The following is an 18,239-nucleotide window of genomic DNA, read 5'->3' on the forward strand; positions in this document are numbered from 1 at the left end:
ACTACTTAAGTATGATCTCCAATTAGAGACAACGATGACCAGCTGCCTCTAATTGGAGATCATCCCGCAAAAAAAACATAGAAATACAGAAACAAGAACATGACAAGATAGAAAATCTAAACTAGACACAACCCCGTCACGCCCTGACCTACTCTACCATAGAAAATAAAAGCTTCTATGGTCAGGACGTGGCAGTACCCCCCCCCAAAGGTGCGGACTCCGAACGCCAAAACATCTAACAAAAAATGTAACAAAAAAGGGAGGGTTAGGGTGGGTGTCTAATGTCGGTGGCGGCTCTGGTGCAGGACGAAGAACCCTCTCATCCTGCTTATCCAGCATCATAGGAGGCGGCTCCGGTTCGGGGCATAGCCCCCGCTTCTCCCGCTGATTCCTCCACTTTTGTGTCACCGGACCGTGGATTGTCATCGGAGGTACCGGACCGTGGTTCATTGCCAGAGGCTCTGGACTGCAGACCGCCACTGGAGACTCTGGACTGCAGACCGTCGTCGCTGGAGACTCTGGACTGCAGACCGTCGCTGGAGACTCTGGACTGCAGACCGCCTCTGAAGACTCCGGACTGGGGGACGTCGCTGAAGACTCCGGACTGGGGGACGTCTCTGAAGACTCCGGACTGGGGGACGTCGCTGAAGACTCCGGACTGTGGGACGTCTCAGGAGGCTCCGGACTGTGGGCTGTCTCAGGAGGCTCCGGACTGTGGGCCGTCTCAGGAGGCTCCGGACTGTGGGCCGTCTCAGGAGGCTCCGGACTGTGGGCCGTGTCAGGAGGCTCCGGACTGTGGGCGGTCTCAGGAGGCTCCGGACTGTAGGCCGTCTCAGGAGGTTCCGGACTGGGAACTGTCGCCAGAAGCTCCGGACTGGGAACTGTCGCCGGAAGCTCTGGACTGGGAATGCGCACTGGAGGCCTGATGCGTGGGGCTGGCTCAGGTCCCAAACCCGACTCCACCAAACTCCCCGTGTGCCCCCCCCCCATTTTTGGGGGGAGCTGCCTCTCAGGCTTCCGTTGTTGATGTGCTAGTTCCTCGTATTGTCGCCGTTCCTATCTCACTGTCTCCGCCTGCTTGCCTTGATGGTATAACGCCTCGTAATATCGCCGTTCTGCTCTCGCTGCTTCCATCTCCTCCTTTGGACGACAATACTCCCCGGGCCTTGTCCAGGGTCCTGCCCCATCCAGGATTTCCTCCCAGGTCCAGTCCTCCTGACCCCGCTGTTTGGTCCATTGGTGGTGGGAGATTCTGTCACGGTGGTCTGAAGAATGGGACCAAGGCGCAGCGTGTGTTTCGTTCTACATTTTATTTAAATTGTGAAACTATGCAAAACATACAAATAAACTCATAAACAAAACAACAAACCGTGACGAAGAGGTGCAACATACACTTACTCAAAATACAATCTCCCACAAACCCAGGTGGGAAAAACAACTACTTAAGTATGATCTCCAATTAGAGACAACGATGACCAGCTGCCTCTAATTGGAGATCATCCCCCCCCAAAAAAACAGAAATACAGAAACAAAAACATGACAACCTAGAAAATCTAAAGTAGACACAACCCCGTCATGCCTTGACCTACTCTACCATAAAAAATAAAAGCTTCTATGATCAGGATGTGACAATGAGAGTCCTTTAGGTGCCGTTTGGCAAACTCCAAGCGGGCTGTCATGTGCCTTTTACTGAGGAGTGGCTTCCATCTGGCCACTCTACCATAAAGGCCTGATTGGTGGAGTGCTGCAGAGATAGTTGTCCTTCTGGAAGGTTCTCCCATCTCCACAGAAGAACTCTGGAGCTCTGTCAGAGTGACCATCGGGTTCTTGGTCACCTCCCTGACCTAAGTCATTCTCCCTCGTTTGCTCAGTTTGGCTGGGGCGGCCAGCTCTAGGAAGATTCTTGGTGGTTCCAAACTTCTTCCATTTAAAAATGATGGAGGCCACAGTGTTCTTGGGGACCTTCAAAGCTGCAGAAATGTTTTGGTACCCTTCCGCAGATTTGTTCCTCAACACAATCCTGTCTCGGAGCTCTATGGACAATTCCTTCGACCTCATGGCTTGGTTTTTGCTTTTTGCTCTGACATGCACTGTCAACTGTGGACCTTATATAGACAGGTAGGTGTGTGCCTTTCCAAATCATGTCCAATCAATTGAATTTACCACAGGTGGACTCCAATCAAGTTGTAGAAACATCTCAAGGATGATCAGTGGAAACAGGATGCACCTGAATTTTGCGTCTCATAGCAAAGGGTCTGAATACTTATGTAAATAAGACAATTCTAAAAACCTGTTTTTGCTTTGTCATTATGGGGTATTGTGTGTAGATTGATAAGGAAAATGTTTAATTTAACCAATTTTAGAAAAAGGCTGTAACGTAACAAAATGTTGAAAAAGGGAAGGGGTCTGAATACTTTCCCGAAAGCACTGTAGATCATATGAAAGACAGACAGACAGAATGCTCCTCAACCCTCCTGTCTGATCTGAATAGTGGTCCGTTGGCTCACAAAGGGAAACTTGTCCCATTAAGGTGCTTATAGAAAGCACTGGGCTCATTGATATGCAAAGCGACAGAGCAGCCCACAGAACGGCTGCAGCCCTGGCATTCCTGCAGTCTGGGCTCTCATGGAGGGGTGGTGGGTACAGAGCGCTGGTGTGTGCCCGAAGGAGTGCCCCCTTCATGGTGCTGCACACTGCACCAGTCCAAACCGTCTCAAACTGTCTCCATTCATCCATTTCTCTCTCATTCTTCCCAGCCCCTCTATCTTACTCTATTTCTCTCTCTCCCCCAGTCTTTTTATTACTGCAGAGATTGTCGCATGCCAATACCGGCTCCTCACCCACACAGATCAGCTTAATGTTGGTACCACAGAGAGGAGCGAAGCCGGAGATGAGTGGGTCACCGACAGAGGCAGACTTTATCAAGTCCAGGATAGTGTGTGTGTATGTGTGTGTCACAACGCAACACAGAACATTTGGAAGTTTGTCCTATCAAATAAAATAAAATTTTATTCATCACATGCACTGAATACAACAGGCGCTAACTTACAAGCCCTTAACCAACAATGCAGTTTTCAGAAAATACCTAAAAAAAAGTAAGAGACAAGAATGACAAATGATTAAAGAGCAGCAGTAAATAACAATACAGAGTCAATGTGCGGGGGCACTGGTGTCGAGGTAATTGAGGTAGTATATACATGTAGGTAGAGTTATTAAAGTGACTATGCATAGATAATAACAGAGAGTAGCAGCAGCGTAGAAGAGCGGGGGGCAGGGAGGGGGGCAATGCAAATAGTCTGTGTAGGCATTTGATTAGCTGTTCAGGAGTCTATGGCTTGGGGGTAGAAGCTATTTAGGAGCCTCTTGGACCTAGACTTGGCGCTCTGGTACCACTTGCCGTGCTGTATCAGAGAGAACAGTCTATGACTAGGGTGGCTGTAGTCTTTGACAATTTTTAGGGCCTCTGACACCGCCTATTATAGAGGTCCTGGATGGCAGGAAGCTTCACCCAGGTGATGTACTGGGCCGCACGCACTACCCTCTGTAGTGCCTTGCGGTCAGAGGCCGAGCAGTTTCCATACCAGGCAGTGATGCAACCCGTCAGGTTGCTCTCGATGGTTCAGCTGTAAAACCTTTTGAGGATCTGAGGACCCATGCCAAATATTTTCTCCTGAGGGGGAATAGGTTTTGTTGTGCCCTCTTCACAACTGTCTTGGTGTGCTTGGACCATGTTAGTTTGTTGGTGATGTGGATGCCAAGGAACTTGAAGCTCTCAACCTGCTCCACTACAGCCCCATCGATGAGAATGGGGGCGTACTCGGTCCTCCTTTTCCTGTAGTCCACAATCATCTCCTTTGTCTTGATCACGTTCAGGGAGAGGTTGTTGTCCTTGCACCACACGGTCAGGTCTCTGACCTCCTCCTTATAGGCTGTCTCATCGTTGTCGGTGATCAGGCCTACCACTGTTGTGTCATCAACAAACTTAATGATGGTGTTGGAGTCGTACCTGGCTGTGCAGTCATGAGTGAACAGGGAGTACAGAACGGGACTGTGCACGCACCCTTGAGGGGCCCCCGTGTTGAGGATCAGAGCGGCAGATGTGTTGTTACCTACCCTTACCACCTGGGGGTGGCCTGTCAAGAAGTCCAGGATCCAGTTGCAGAGGGAGGTGTTTAGTCCCAGGGTCCTTAGCTTAGTGATGAGCTTTGAGGGCACCATGGTGAACGCTGAGCTGTAGTCAATGAATAGCATTCTCACATAGGTGTGTCCAGGTGTGAAAGGGAAGTGTGGAATAGAGATTGCATCATCTATGGATCTGTTGGTGTGGTATGCAAATTGGAGTGGGTCTTGGGTTTCTGGGATAATGGTGTTGTTGTGAGCCATGACCAGCCTTTCAAAGCATTTCATGGCTACAGATGTGAGTGCTACGGGTTGGTAGTCATTTAGGCAGGTTACCTTAGTGTTCTTGGGCACAGGGACTATGGTGGTCTGCTTGAAACATGTTGGTATTACAGACTCAGACAGGGAGAGGTTGAAAATGTCAGTGAAGACACTTGCCAGTTGGTCAGCGCATGCTCGGAGTACACGTCCTGGTAATCCGTCTGGCCCTGCGGCCTTGTGAATGTTGACCTGTTTAAAGGTCTTACTCACATCGGCTGCGGAGAGCGTGATCACACAGTCGCCCGGAACAGCTGATGCTCTCATGCATGTTTCAGTGCTACTTGCCTCGAAGAGAGCATAGAAGTTATTTAGCTCGTCTGGTAGGCTCGTGTCACTGGGCAGCTCGCGGCTATGCTTCCCTTTGTAGTCTGTAATAGTTTGCAGGCCCTGCCACATCTGACGAGAGTCGGAGCCAGTGTAGTACGATTCAATCTTAGTCCTGTATTGACGCTTTGCCTGTTTGATGGTACGTCTGAGGGCATAGCAGGATTTCATATAAGCTTCCAAGTTAGAGTCCCGCACCTTGAAAGCGGCAGCTCTACCCTTTAGCTCAGTGCAAATGTTGCCTGTAATTCATAGCTTCTGGCTGGGTTATGTACGTACAGTCACTGTGGGGACGACGTCCTCAATGCACTTATTGATAAAGCCAGTGACTGATGTGGTGTTCTCCTCAATGCCATCGGAAGAATCCCAGAACATATTCCAGTCTGTGCTAGCAAAACAGTCCTGTAGTATAGCATCTGCTTCATCTAACCACTTTTTTATAGACTGAGTCACTGGTGCTTCCTGCTTACATTTTTGCTTGTAAACAGGAATCAGGAGGATAGAATTATGGTCAGATTTGCCAAATGGAGGATGAGGGAGAGCTTTGAACGCGTCTCTGTGTGTGGAGTAAAGGTGGTCTAGAATTTTTTTCCCTCTGGTTGCACATTTAATATGTTGATAGAAATGAGATAAAACTGATTTAAGATTCCCTGCATTAAAGTCCCTGGCCACTAGGAGCGCCGCCTCTGGATGAACGTTTTCCTGTTTGCTTATGGCGGTATACAGCTCATTGAGTGGTTTTAGTGCCAGCATTGGTCTGTGGTGGTATGTAGACAGCTCCGAAAAATACAGAACAAAACTCTCTAGGTAGATAGTGTGGTCTACAGCTTATCATGAGATACTCTACCTCAGGCAAGCAAAACCTCAAGACTTCCTTAGATACCATGCACCAGCTGTTGTTTACATAAATGCATATGCCCCTGCCCGTGTCTTACCAGACGCTGCTGCTCTGTCCTGCGGATAGAGTGTATAACCTGCCAGCTGTAAGTTCTTAATGTTGTCGTTCAGCCACAACTTGGTGAAACATAAGATATCACAGTTTTTAATGTCCCGTTGGTAGGATAAACGTGCTTTCAGTTGGTCCCATTTATTTTCCAGCGATTGAATGTTTGCTAGCAGGATGGAGGGCAAAGGCAGATTAGCCACTCATCGCCTGATCCTCACAAGGCACCCTGATCTCCTTCTCAAGTGAATAACGGGGATCTGGGCCTGGTCAGGTGTCTGTATTATATCCCTCCTATCCGACTCATTGAAGAAGAACTCTTAGTCCAGTTTGAGGTGAGTAATCGCAGTTCTGATGTTCAGAAGCTCTTTTCGGTCATAAGAGACGGTAGCAGCAACATTATGTCCAACACAAGTTATGAACAACGCAGAAAAACAAACAAAATAGCATGGTTGGTTAACCTCTATGGGACCGGCGGGACGAATTCGTCCCACCTACGTAACAGCCAGTTGAATCCTGTGGCGCGATTTTTAAAACCTTTGTAATGCTATTACTTCAATTTCTCAAACATATGACTATTTTACAGCTATTTAAAGACAAGACTCTCGTTAATCTAACCACACTGTCCGATTTCAAAAAGGCTTTACAACGAAAGCAAAACATTAGATTATGTCAGCAGAGTACACAGCCAGAAATAATCAGACATTTTTTAAGCTAGCATATAATGTCACAAAAACCCAGAAGACAGCTAAATGCAGCACTAACCTTTGATGATCTTCATCAGATGACACACCTAGGACATTATGTTATACAATACATGCATGTCTGTTCAATCAAGTTCATATTTATATCAAAAACCAGCTTTTTACATTAGCATGTGACGTTCAGAAAAAGCATACCCCCCGCAAACTTCCGGGGAATTTCCTAGCAATTTACTAAATTACTCACGATAAACGTTCACAAAAAGCATAACAATGATTTTAAGAATTATAGATACATTACTCCTCTATGCACTCGATATATCCGATTTTAAAATAGCTTTTCGGATGAAGCACATTTTGCAATATTCTGAGTAGATAGCCCGGCATCACAGGGCTAGCTATTTAGACACCCACCAAGTTTAGCACTCACCAAAATCACATTTCCTATAAGAAAAATGTTCTTACCTTTCCTGTTCTTCGTCAGAATGCACTCCCAGGACTTCTACTTCAATAACAAATGTAGGTTTGGTCCCAAATAATCCATAGTTATGTTCCATCAGCGACGTTTTGTTCGTGCGTTCTAGACACTAGCCCAATGGTAAATAACGGTTGTGCGCATGGCGCATAACGTGACAAAAGATTTCTAAATATTTCATTACCGTACTTCGAAGCATGTCAACCGCTGTTTAAAATCAATTTTTATGCCATTATTCTCGTAAAAAAGCGATAATATTCCGACCGGGAATCTGCAATTAGGTAAACAGCCGAAGGAAAATACTGCACAGGGTCGAATCGGGCACGCGCCTAATTCCATTGTCCTCTGATGGGCCACTTGGAAAAGGCGATAATGTGGTTCAGCCTGAGGCTGCCTCGTCATCGTTCAGGTTTTTCCCGGGCTCTGTGAGCCTACTGGAGCCGTAGGAAATGTCACGTTACAGCTAAGATCCTGACTCTTCAATAAACAGAAGCAAGAACAACAACACCTTGTCAGACAGGCCACTTCCTGCATGAAATTTTCTCAGGTTTTTGCCTGCCATAGGAGTTCTGTTATACTCACAGACACCATTCAAACAGTTTTAGAAACTTTAGGGTGTTTTCTATCCAAAGCCAATAATTATATGCATATTCTAGTTACTGGGCAGGAGTCGTAACCAGATTAAATCGGGTACGTTTTTTATCCGGATGTGAAAATACTGCCCCCTAGCCCAAAGAAGTTGAGCCGATAAGACGCCAGCCTTCCCCTTCGGCGCCATCACAGAAAAAAAAATATTATAAATAAAAAACAATTTAATTTAAAATGAAAAATTCTACAAGAAATAAAAAAAACTATTCAGTTTTCCTCTTACTACTGCGGCGGAAGTATAAAGTTTAATTTGTGTTTGGGAATAGAGCAGGGCTCTGGTAGAGGGCTCTGGTAGAGAATAGACTGCCATTTTGGACGGACCCTTGGTAATAGGGAGAGATAGACACTCCTCTATCTATTCACCATGGAGAGGTGCTGGTTCCACTCAGAGAGACTGCACTGCAGTGTCCTCTGCTTTAGCCTGACCTTGGGAGTCATGGAGAGATGCTGGCTCGAGCAGAGACTGAATCATGCCATTAAATGTGTGGGGGTTTGACTCTCATAGCTCTCAATCTCCAATAATCTAGGCCTGGTAATACTAGCTCTCTGGCTGGCTAATGTGTTGTGTTGTGTGTTGAGGGGCCAGAGAGGGGGGGAGGTGCCATCTTTGAAGGGGTCACATGAGGGTGGTGGGTGAGCCTCTATATCAGTGGCTTGGGTATCAGAGAGGATCAACCAGCCAGCAAGCCAGCAATAAGAGCTCTAACAAGGGAGATGTACCAGGTGAAGGCTGGGTGGGGAGCAGCCACCCTGTGTGTCAGACCGTCTCAGAGATCCTCCAGAAAGATCCACCTTACCCAGCGCCCTTTCTGTCTGACTCACCCCCTCTTGGCTCTCTCTCCACTGAGATGGCACTCTGGCTGACAGGACTGCAACCACTGGAGCTCCTGGTGGGCAGTGACTGTGGTCACTGGCACTGGCACAGACGTCAATTTCATGATGAAAACAGACTAAATGTTGATGACGTGCTGGGTGTGTTGGACACAGGGACGCCACGCCAGTGAAACACATGTGCACGCGTACAAATTCATCCATATTACGTATGATCATGGACGTACACAAACACTCATACATTCAGTACCAGTCAAAAGTTTGGACACACCTACATATTCAAGGGTTTTTATTACTTTTTACAATATTTTATATTTGAGATTCTTCAAAGTAGCCACCCTTTGCCTTGATGACAACTTTGCACACTCTTGGCATTCTCTCAACCAGCTTCATGAGGTAGTCACCTGGAATGTATTTCAGTTAACAGGTAAAAGTACATTTGTGGAATTTCTTTCACTCTTAATGTGTTTGAGCCAATCATTTGTGTGGTGACAAAGTAGGGGTGGTATACAGAAGATAGGCCTATTTGGTAAAAGACCAAGTCCCTATTATGGCAAGAACAGCTCAAATAAGCAATGAGAAATGACAGTCCATCATCATTTTAAGACATGAAGGTCAGTCAATCCGGCACAAGAACTGTGAAAGTTTCTTGAAGTGCAGTCGCAAAAACCATCAAGCGCGATGATGAAACTGGCTCTCATGAGGACCACCACAGGAAAGGAAGACCCAGAGTTACCTCTGCTGCAGAGGATAAGTTCATTAGCGTTAACTGCAGCCCAAAGAAATGCTTCACAGAGTTCAAGTAAAAGACACATCTCAACATCAACTGTTCAGAGGAAACTGCGTGAATCAGGCCTTCATGGTCAAATTGCTGCAAAGAATCCACTGCTAAAGGACACGAATAAGAGACTTGCTAGGGCCAAGAAACACTAGCAATGGACAATGGTCTGATGAACCCAAATTTGAGATTTTTGGTTCCAACCGCCGTGTCTTTGTGAGACAGAGAGTAGGTGAACGGATGATTTCCGCATGTGTGGTTCCCACTATTAAGCATGGAGGAGGTTTGATGGTGTGGGGGTGCTTTGCTGGTGACATTGTTGGTGATTTATTTAGAATTCAAGGCACACAACCAGCATGGCTACCACAGCATTCTGCAGCGATACGCCATCCCATCTGGTTTGCGCTTAGTGGGACTATCATTTCTTTTTTAACAGGACAATGACACAAAGCACACCTCCACGCTGTGTAAGGGCTATTTGAACAGTAAGGAGAGTGATGGAGTGCTGGCCTCCACAATCACCCTACCTCAACCCAATTATAATGGTTTGAGTTGAGTTGGACCACAGAGTGAAGGAAAAGCAGCCAACAAGTGCTCAGCATATGTGGGAACTCCTTCAAGACTGTTGGAAAAGCATTCCTCGTGAAGCTGGTTGAGAGAATGGCAAGAGTGTGCAAAGCTGTTATCAAGGCAAAGGGTGGCTACTTTGAAGAATATAAAATATTAAATATATTTTGATTTGTTTAACACTTTTTTGGTTACTACATGATTCTATATGTGTTATTTCATAGTTTTGATATCTTCACTATTATTCTACAATGTATAAAATAGTAAAAATAAAGAAAAACCCTTGAATGAGTAGGCGTGTCCAAACTTTTGACTGTTTAACACTTTTCAGGTTACTACATTTTTTTATTTCACCTTTATTTAATCAGGTAGGCCAGTTGAGAACAAGTTCTCATTTACAACTGCGACCTGGGCAAGATTAAGCAAAGCAGTGCGACAAAAAACAACACAGTTACACATAGGATAAACAAAAGTACAGTCAATAACACAATAGAAAAATCTATATACAGTGTGTGCAAATGGAATGATTCCATATGTGTTATTTCATTGTTTTCAAATCAAATCAAATGTTATTGGTCACATATATATGGTTAGCAGATGTTAATACGAGTGTAGCGAAATGCTTGTGCTTCCGACAGTGCAGTAATATCTAACAAGTAATCTAACAATTTCCCAACAACTACCTAATACACACAAATCTAAAGGGGTGAATGAGAATACATACATATAAATGTATGGATGAGTGATGGCCGAGCGGCATAGGCAAGGTGTAATAGATGGTATAAAATACAATACATACATATGATATGAAAGATATGTAAGATATGTAAACATTATTAAAGTGGCATTATTTAAAGTGTCATTGTTTAAAGTGACTAGTGATCCATTTATTAAAGTGTCCAGTGACTGGGTCTCAATGTAGGCAGCAGCCTCTCTTGAGTTAGTGATTGCTGTTTAGCTGTCTGATGGCCTTGAGATAGAAGCTGTTTTTCAGTCTCCCGGTCCCAGCTTTGATGCACCTGTACTGACCTCGCCTTCTGGATGGTAGCAGTGTGAACAGGCAGTGGCTCGGGTGGTTGTTGTCCTTGATCTTTTTGGCCTTCCTGTGACATCGGGTGCTGTAGGTGCCATGGAGGGCAGGTAGTTTGCCCCAGGTGATGCGTTATGCAGACCGCACCACCCTCTGGAGAGCCTTGCGGTTGAGGGCTGTGCAGTTGCCGTACCAGGCTGTGATACAACCCAACAGGATGCTCTCGATTGTGCATCTGAAAAAGTTTGTCAGGGTTTTGAGTGACAAGCCAAATTTCTTCAGCTTTCTGAGGTGGAAGAGGCGCAGCACACTGTCTGTGTGGGTGGACCATTTCAGTTTGTCTGTGATGTGTACGCAGAGGAACTTAAAACTTTCCACTTTCTCCACTGCTGTCCCTTCGATGTGGATAGGGGGATGTTCCCTCTGCTGTTTCCTGAAGTCCACGATCATCTCCTTTGTTTTGTTGACGTTGAGTGAGAGGTTGTTTTCCTGACACCACACTACAAGTGCCCTCACCTCCTCCCTGTAGGCCGTCTCGTCGTTGTTGGTAATCAAGCCCACTACTGTTGTTCCGTCTGTAAACTTGATGATTGAGTTGGAGGCGAGCATGGCCACGCAGTCGTGGGTGAACAGGGAGTACAGGAGGGGGCTGAGCACGCACCCTTGTGGGGCCCCAGTGTTGAGGGTCAGCGAAGTGGAGATGTTGTTTTCTACCTTCACCACCTAGGGGGCGGCCCATCGGGAAGTCCAGGACCCAATTGCACAGGGTGGGGTTGAGACCCAGGGCCTCCAGCTTGATGATGAGCTTGGAGGGTACTATGGTGTTGATGGCTGAGCTGTAGTCAATGAACAGCATTCTTACATAGGTATTCCTTTTTGTCCAGATGGGATAGGGCAGTGTGCAGTGTGATGGCGAGTGCATCATCTGTGGACCTGTTGCGGCGGTATGCAAACTGAAGTGGGTCTAGGGTGGCCGGTAAGGTAGAGGTGATATGATCCTTGACTAGTCTCTCAAAGTACTTCATGATGACAGAAGTGAGAACTACGGGGAGGTAGTCATTTAGTTCAGTTATCTTTGCCTTCTTGGGTACAGGAACACTTGTGGCCAGCTTGAAGCATGTAGGGACAGCAGACTGAGATAGGGAGCAATTGAATATGTCCGTAAACACACCAGCCTGCTGGTCTGCGCATGCTCTGAGAACGTGGCTAGGGATGCCACCAAGGCCAGCAGCCTTGCGAGGGTTAACATGTTTAAATGTTTTACTAACGTCGGCCATGGAGAAGGGTGGGGGGGTCGCAGTCCTTGTTAGCGGGCCGTGACGGTGGCACTGTATTATCCTCAGAGCGGGCAAAGGTGTTTAGTTTGTCTGGAAGCGCAACGTCGGTGTCCGTGACGTGGCTGGTTTTTTTTTGTAGTCTGTGATTTCTTGTAGACCCTGCCACATACGTCTCGTGTCTGAGCCGTTGAAATGCGACTCCGCTTTGTCCCTGTACCGACACTTCGCTTGTTTGATTGCCTTGAGGAGGGAATAACTACACTGTTTATATTCAGCCATATTCCCAGACCTCTTTCCATGGTTAAATGCGTTGGTTCGCGCTTTCAGTTTTGCGTGAATGCCGCCATCCATCCATGGTTTCTGGTTAGGATAGGTTTTAATAGTCACAGTGGGTACAAAATCTCCAATGCACTTCTTTATAAACTCACTCACTGAGTCAGTGTATATATCTATGTTGTTATCTGAGGCTGACCGGAACGTATTCCAGGCCGCGTGATCAAAACAATCTTGAAGCGTGGATTCCAATTGGTCAGACCAGCGTTGAAAGGTTCTACTCACTGGTACATCATTTTTTAGTTTCTGCCTATAAGACGGTAGGAGCAAGATGGCGTCGTAGTCGGATTTGCCGAAGGGAGGGTGGGGGAGGGCTGTGTATGCATCGCGGAAGTTAGAGTAGCAGTGATCGAGTGTATTACCCCCACGTGTAGTGCAATCAATATGCTGATAGAATTTAGGTAACCTTGGTTTCCAGTTTACATAGAGTCCAGTGAAGTTCCTTGAGGTCCGTCTTGGTGTCTGCTTGAGGGGGAATGTACACAGCTGTGACGATAACTGACGAGAATTCTCTTTGGAGACAATATGGCCGGCATTGATTGTAAGGAATTCTAGGTCGGGTGAGCAGAAGCACTTGAGTTCCTGTATGTTGTTATGATTACACCATGAGTCGTTAATCATGAAGCATACACCCCCGCCCTTCCTCTTCCCAGAGAGGTGTTTATCTCTGTCGGCACAATGCATGGAGAAGCCCGGTGGCTGAACCGATTCCGACAACATATGTTACAGAGAATGTTACAATCTCTGATGTCTCTCTGGAAGGCAACCCTTGCTCGAATTTCATCTACCTTGTTGTCAACAGACTGGACATTAGCGAGTAGTACACTCGGGACCGATGGACAATGTGCACGTCTTCGGAGCCTGACCAGAAGACCGCTCCGTCTGCCACTTCTGCGGCGCCGTTGTTTTGGGACGACTTCTGGGAGTAGATCCATTGTCCTGGGTGGTGGTCCAAACAGAGGATCCGCTTCGGGAAAGTGGTATTCCTGGTCGTAATGTTGGTAAGTTGACATCGTTCTTATATCCAATAGTTATTCCCGGCTGTATGTAGTAAGACTTAAGATTTCCTGGGGTAACAATGTAAGAAATAATACATAAAAAAACTAAATACGGCATAGTTTCCTAAGTACTCCAAGCGAGGCGACCATCTCTGTCGGCGCCATCTTAGGCACATGTTGATGTCTTCACTATTATTCTACAATAAAAAATAAAGAAAAACCCTTGAATGAGTAGGTGTGTCCAAACTTTTGACTGGTACTGTACATACATACAAAGACACACACACACACTCTCTCTTGTTGTTGTGTTTGATGTGAGTGTGGCATGCAGACGTGGGTCAGAGGATTCTACAAGAGAACCACTCCAGAGATAGCTCTTTGTGTCTCCAGATCTGAGTCTCAGCACTGACACACATTATAGAAGCAGCTTCAGCATCCCCCCTGCTTCACCTGGGGACTCTCCCCAGCCACAGGACAGACAGTGTAATTATGCAAGGCACTGAAGGCAGAGCTGCATGCATACTTTACCACCTCAGCCCTTAGCATGACACTGCAGTTCTGCTGAGAGGGACATCAAGGGCACTGACTATTGTGTAATAGTCTAAAGCCAGGCTACAGAGCACTGGGTCCTGAATCTGAGAATCAAGCTTACTAGAGTCTTATTCCTGAATGTCACTGATTGCAAAATTAAACAAACGGGCCAAGTAGGAAGAAGTAGGAAGTATGAAGAATAAATAAAAAATTACTGATGGAGAGAAGAGATAAAGAAAGAAAGAGATAGCTGCCCTTGTAAAAGCCCAGTAAAGCTAGCTGCAGTGAGAATGACAGGGGACCCAGCCCACCCTGCCTGCCTGCCTGCCCCACTGAAGAATATTGACCTCTGAATCTCATAAAGATATGTCCTGCAGAGAAGCATCTGCATGCCACCACACCATACCATGGGCAATAAATACACAATGCATTTTAAAGCCATTGTCTTGTAACTGGAATAGACGTCAAACTGAATGTCAAGCATAAGGGCAAGCATCATCTGTAGCCTATTACTGCGTTATAATGTATTTGTCTCCTTTTGGTATTGTACTTGTTGATATCTATACCGTTGGTACTATATAGTTAAACCTTTGTGAGTAAACTCAAGGCATGACTCCTTTGATCTACACATTCCAGAATTAATGTAGGCCTAAATGTCGGTAGATCATATATATTTTTGGAAAATACCATAGAGATAGTTACAGGACTCAACTTGGGTACAACCTGTTGCAGCATGGACATTTCCATGGAGGTCTTTCACCATTTTAAAGTAGTCAACTGGGTGGGGATTCCTATGGGTTGGGAGAAATGAGCCAATGATCAGAGCATTGTCTTCAAATTGAGTGACATGGTTTGTAAATGGCTTTAAGCTATATCACCGCCATCTAGTGGCCACAATAAATGAATGACAAGATTTAGTTCCCGACTCCAGCACTGCAGGTGGCAGTAAATCAACAATATTAGCTTTACACTTTTTTCAAACACAAATGAAGTAGAAAATGTACTACTTTAAAAATGGGATGTTGTCAAAGACACAATAATGGCACAGATACAAAGATGAGACCTCTTTCCATCTGTCCATCTGTCTATGGAAAATACTGGTATTACTGTTCAACATCTCTGGTGTCCTTGTTGTAGGGGTGGGCAGAATGGAGAGTGAGATAAAATATCACCATATTGAATGAGTTATATTGAACCACTCACTGCCTTACATTTTACATTATATATTCATCATAAAAGTAACGCAGTTACCAATAAGGGCAATCTATTTGGGAATCAAATGGTATTAAAAGTCATTACTTGTGAGTCGTATTTAATGAACAAATCTAATGAAGTGCAACTAGATGTTGGAAGCCTGATTTCTCTCGCCTTAGGGGGTGGTGTGCGGATGTCTGCATGGGAGTGTGTGTGCGTCTGTGTGTGTGTATGCGTGTGGAATGGGGGGAGGGGGGGTTGAGTGATTTCAACGTATTTTCAATGTATGTAACCAAAAAAGACAGGCAATACCCAACCATTGTCTCAGTAAAAAGGGAAGAAAATCCTGCATTGAACTCTGTATTGATTGTACACTCAAATATCACACTGGTTGGCAGGGGAAATATGCTTAAATTAAGTGGTTTCTTTTAGTGAGAGTGTGAATTCTTCCATACCAGTCAGTATCTTACCTGACGAAATAGAAACAGGTTCCCAAAGAATGGGGACGGTTTGGGGTGCCTTATTCCACATCGAGCCAGGGACGAATAGGGGAACGTAGCATACCTAGAGAGGAAGAAAGAGAGAGAGAGAGAGAGAGAGAGAGAGTTGGGGAGTGAGTTAGTAACAGATAAAATGGAATGGGGGATATAGTAGTAATGCTACGGAGATTACAGCATCTAATCTGGCAGATATGCTGCCTAAGCAGTACCTCACAAACACACAACATTATGACACTTGAAAGATTTATTTGCTCTGGGGAATGTAAAAATTCCACACTCCGACTCCTAAAACGGAACAGCATGCATTATTCATCACAGGCACTGCTGGCGTTTTCTGCTGATATGCAAGTCATTGGAATGAGGAAGGGGACTTTTGTACGGGACTTTGAGGAGAATTATGGGATACCACAGGATGTTCTTCAGTCATGTAATACACTGTCTGCTCTAGACAGGGTGGATTCTGGGAGTATGTATGTGTGTGTGTGCGTGCGTGCGTGCGTGCGTGTGTATGTATATCCTGGCCAAGTAAAGGGCAATTAAAGGATGGCTGTCTCCCTGTGTGCTGCTATAGCCATGGACTCAGAGACAGGAAAATGTGTTTACAGTCAGAAAATAAAGCTTTGCACACAAACCCTCCCACACAGTCAGGGAGGGAGCAGTGACAGAGAGGCAGGTTTATGGTTAAGGGCACACAACACTGACTGGATTGAGGAAGTCACATTTACAACATATGTAAACGACCAACAAAAGAAAGCTGCAAGATTGAGCAGCCAACACAGGACTGATTCACACACACACAGACACACGCACACACACACAGATCCACCACCTCCACACACACACACAACTACCCCCTCCCACACACACACGCACGCACGTGCACACACACACACACACACACACACACACACACACACACACACACACACACACACACACCTGATACTAAAAACCCAAATAGATTCAAACATCCACTTCATAAGCCACTGAACGAGAACCATAATTAGTAATGAGATCTGACACTCTAACCATAGATAAAAGGGAACAAAAATTATATCTCAGCACACTGACTCATGTTCTGACACCTACATAATAATAACCACATGCTTGTCACACAGCCATGACAGACAGACATCCCTCTCCGCGTACATCAGCAGAGTGACTCACACCACCATTCGCATTAGCCTTAGCCGCATCTCTCACAACACCATGCCCCAGCTAGCTAAATATATGGAGATGATCAGCTGCTTGGCTTTAAAAATACATATGCCAAACAGCCTGCCTGACTTGTTTCTTCACCTTTTAATTGGTTGTAAGTAACCACAGTTACACAGAGCTGTGAGTCATCATGAGGACATGTGGCAGAGATGCTTGCTAACTAGCCTAGCTGCTAATGTTGGATTAAGAGACTTTGCTATCAATTAAATGTGTTCATATACCGTAATTAGTAACACTTAAAAGTTGCCCTCATACCCATGTAACTACACAGTAATAACTGTATGACAACATTGTTACATAGTAACTGCTTTGTAATTACATGGTGTTTTTCTTAGAAGCCTCATACTCCACAGTCATGTTCTATCAAGCTCACATCTGTCATTGACACAGTGGTTAATGTCCTTTATAAAAAGGGTGGGTCTAATCCTGAATGCTGATTGGTTAAAACTGCATTCCAGCTGTTGTCTATTGCACAAGTTGCCACTGGCTAAATCTACGATGTTAAAATGCCTATTTACTCTGTTCTATCTGATTGTGCAATCCACTGTTTCATTAGCCCAGCCAGGCAATTTATTAACTTGATCTCCACTATAAAAAACATATAGACATTATCTCACATTTCTTTTAGACTAACATTTAGTTTTCAACAGCGAAGATTTGTATAAACCTTGCCGTCTGTCTCTCTGACATTTGCAACATTGTTTCAAAATTCAAATTGGATCTCCAGCTGTCCCATAGTAATGAACGTGTAGGGAGTCGGGAGCCGGGATGAGACAGACAGGCAGGCAGCTTTTCTCAGCCAGTCGAAAACATGAATAAGTATCATTTTTATGGATCTATACAAAGAACTATCAATAGAAAACCGGTAAAACGAATCAAAGTGCAGCTAGTTGCAGTCTTTCCAGCTTCAGTTTGAAGTGATTATGTTAGCTGTGTTGTTGGATAGCAACTCTGAACAACTGTGTCCTGACGAGAGAGCACATTTTCTATGCCAGGCGAAATCGTGCATCATCAGCTCATTGTTATGGATGCATCCAAATAAATGTCACTAGAAAACAGCTTAAACAAATGCAAATGCAGCTACTCTGTTGTTATTCTGGCTGCACTGTTTAACGTGATTGTAAGTTAGCCGTAGTTGGCTAGCTAGCAAGCAAGGGATAAGAACGTTGCCAGTCAGTAGGGCAATGGAGCATTTAGAACAACAAAAATACTGAACGACTAGGTCGCGTCTCTTGCAACCAAACCGATAGAACGAACGACCAGCCGGCTTCGGTAGCAACCCTAGATTTGTGTCAGGACTATATCTTGTAGAAGAATGAAATAGCATGAATAAATTCATTAACAAAAAAAATGTAATAAAAATATGTCTATCATTATTTGAATATGTTTGTAACCCGACTTTGTCTCGGGCCTAACAACACCTGTGCCAATATATCCTCCAAACACCGGCT

At 45.2% G+C, this 18,239-nt stretch overlaps 1 protein-coding gene across 3 annotated transcripts in view; it reads right to left on the reverse strand.

The window, feature by feature from the left end:
* LOC115197407 (thromboxane-A synthase-like) overlaps positions 1 to 18,239 on the reverse strand; it is a 143,525-nt gene that overhangs the window by 102,993 nt on the left and 22,293 nt on the right. For all 3 annotated transcript variants that reach the window (XM_029758872.1, XM_029758874.1, XM_029758873.1), the window contains one exon: positions 15,541 to 15,634. In XM_029758872.1, coding sequence (XP_029614732.1) covers positions 15,541 to 15,634 — 94 coding nt within the window. The remainder of the gene's footprint in view (positions 1 to 15,540; positions 15,635 to 18,239) is intronic.

This window comes from Salmo trutta, chromosome 7 (assembly GCF_901001165.1).
Source record: "Salmo trutta chromosome 7, fSalTru1.1, whole genome shotgun sequence".
NCBI classification, from domain to species: Eukaryota; Metazoa; Chordata; class Actinopteri; order Salmoniformes; family Salmonidae; genus Salmo; species Salmo trutta.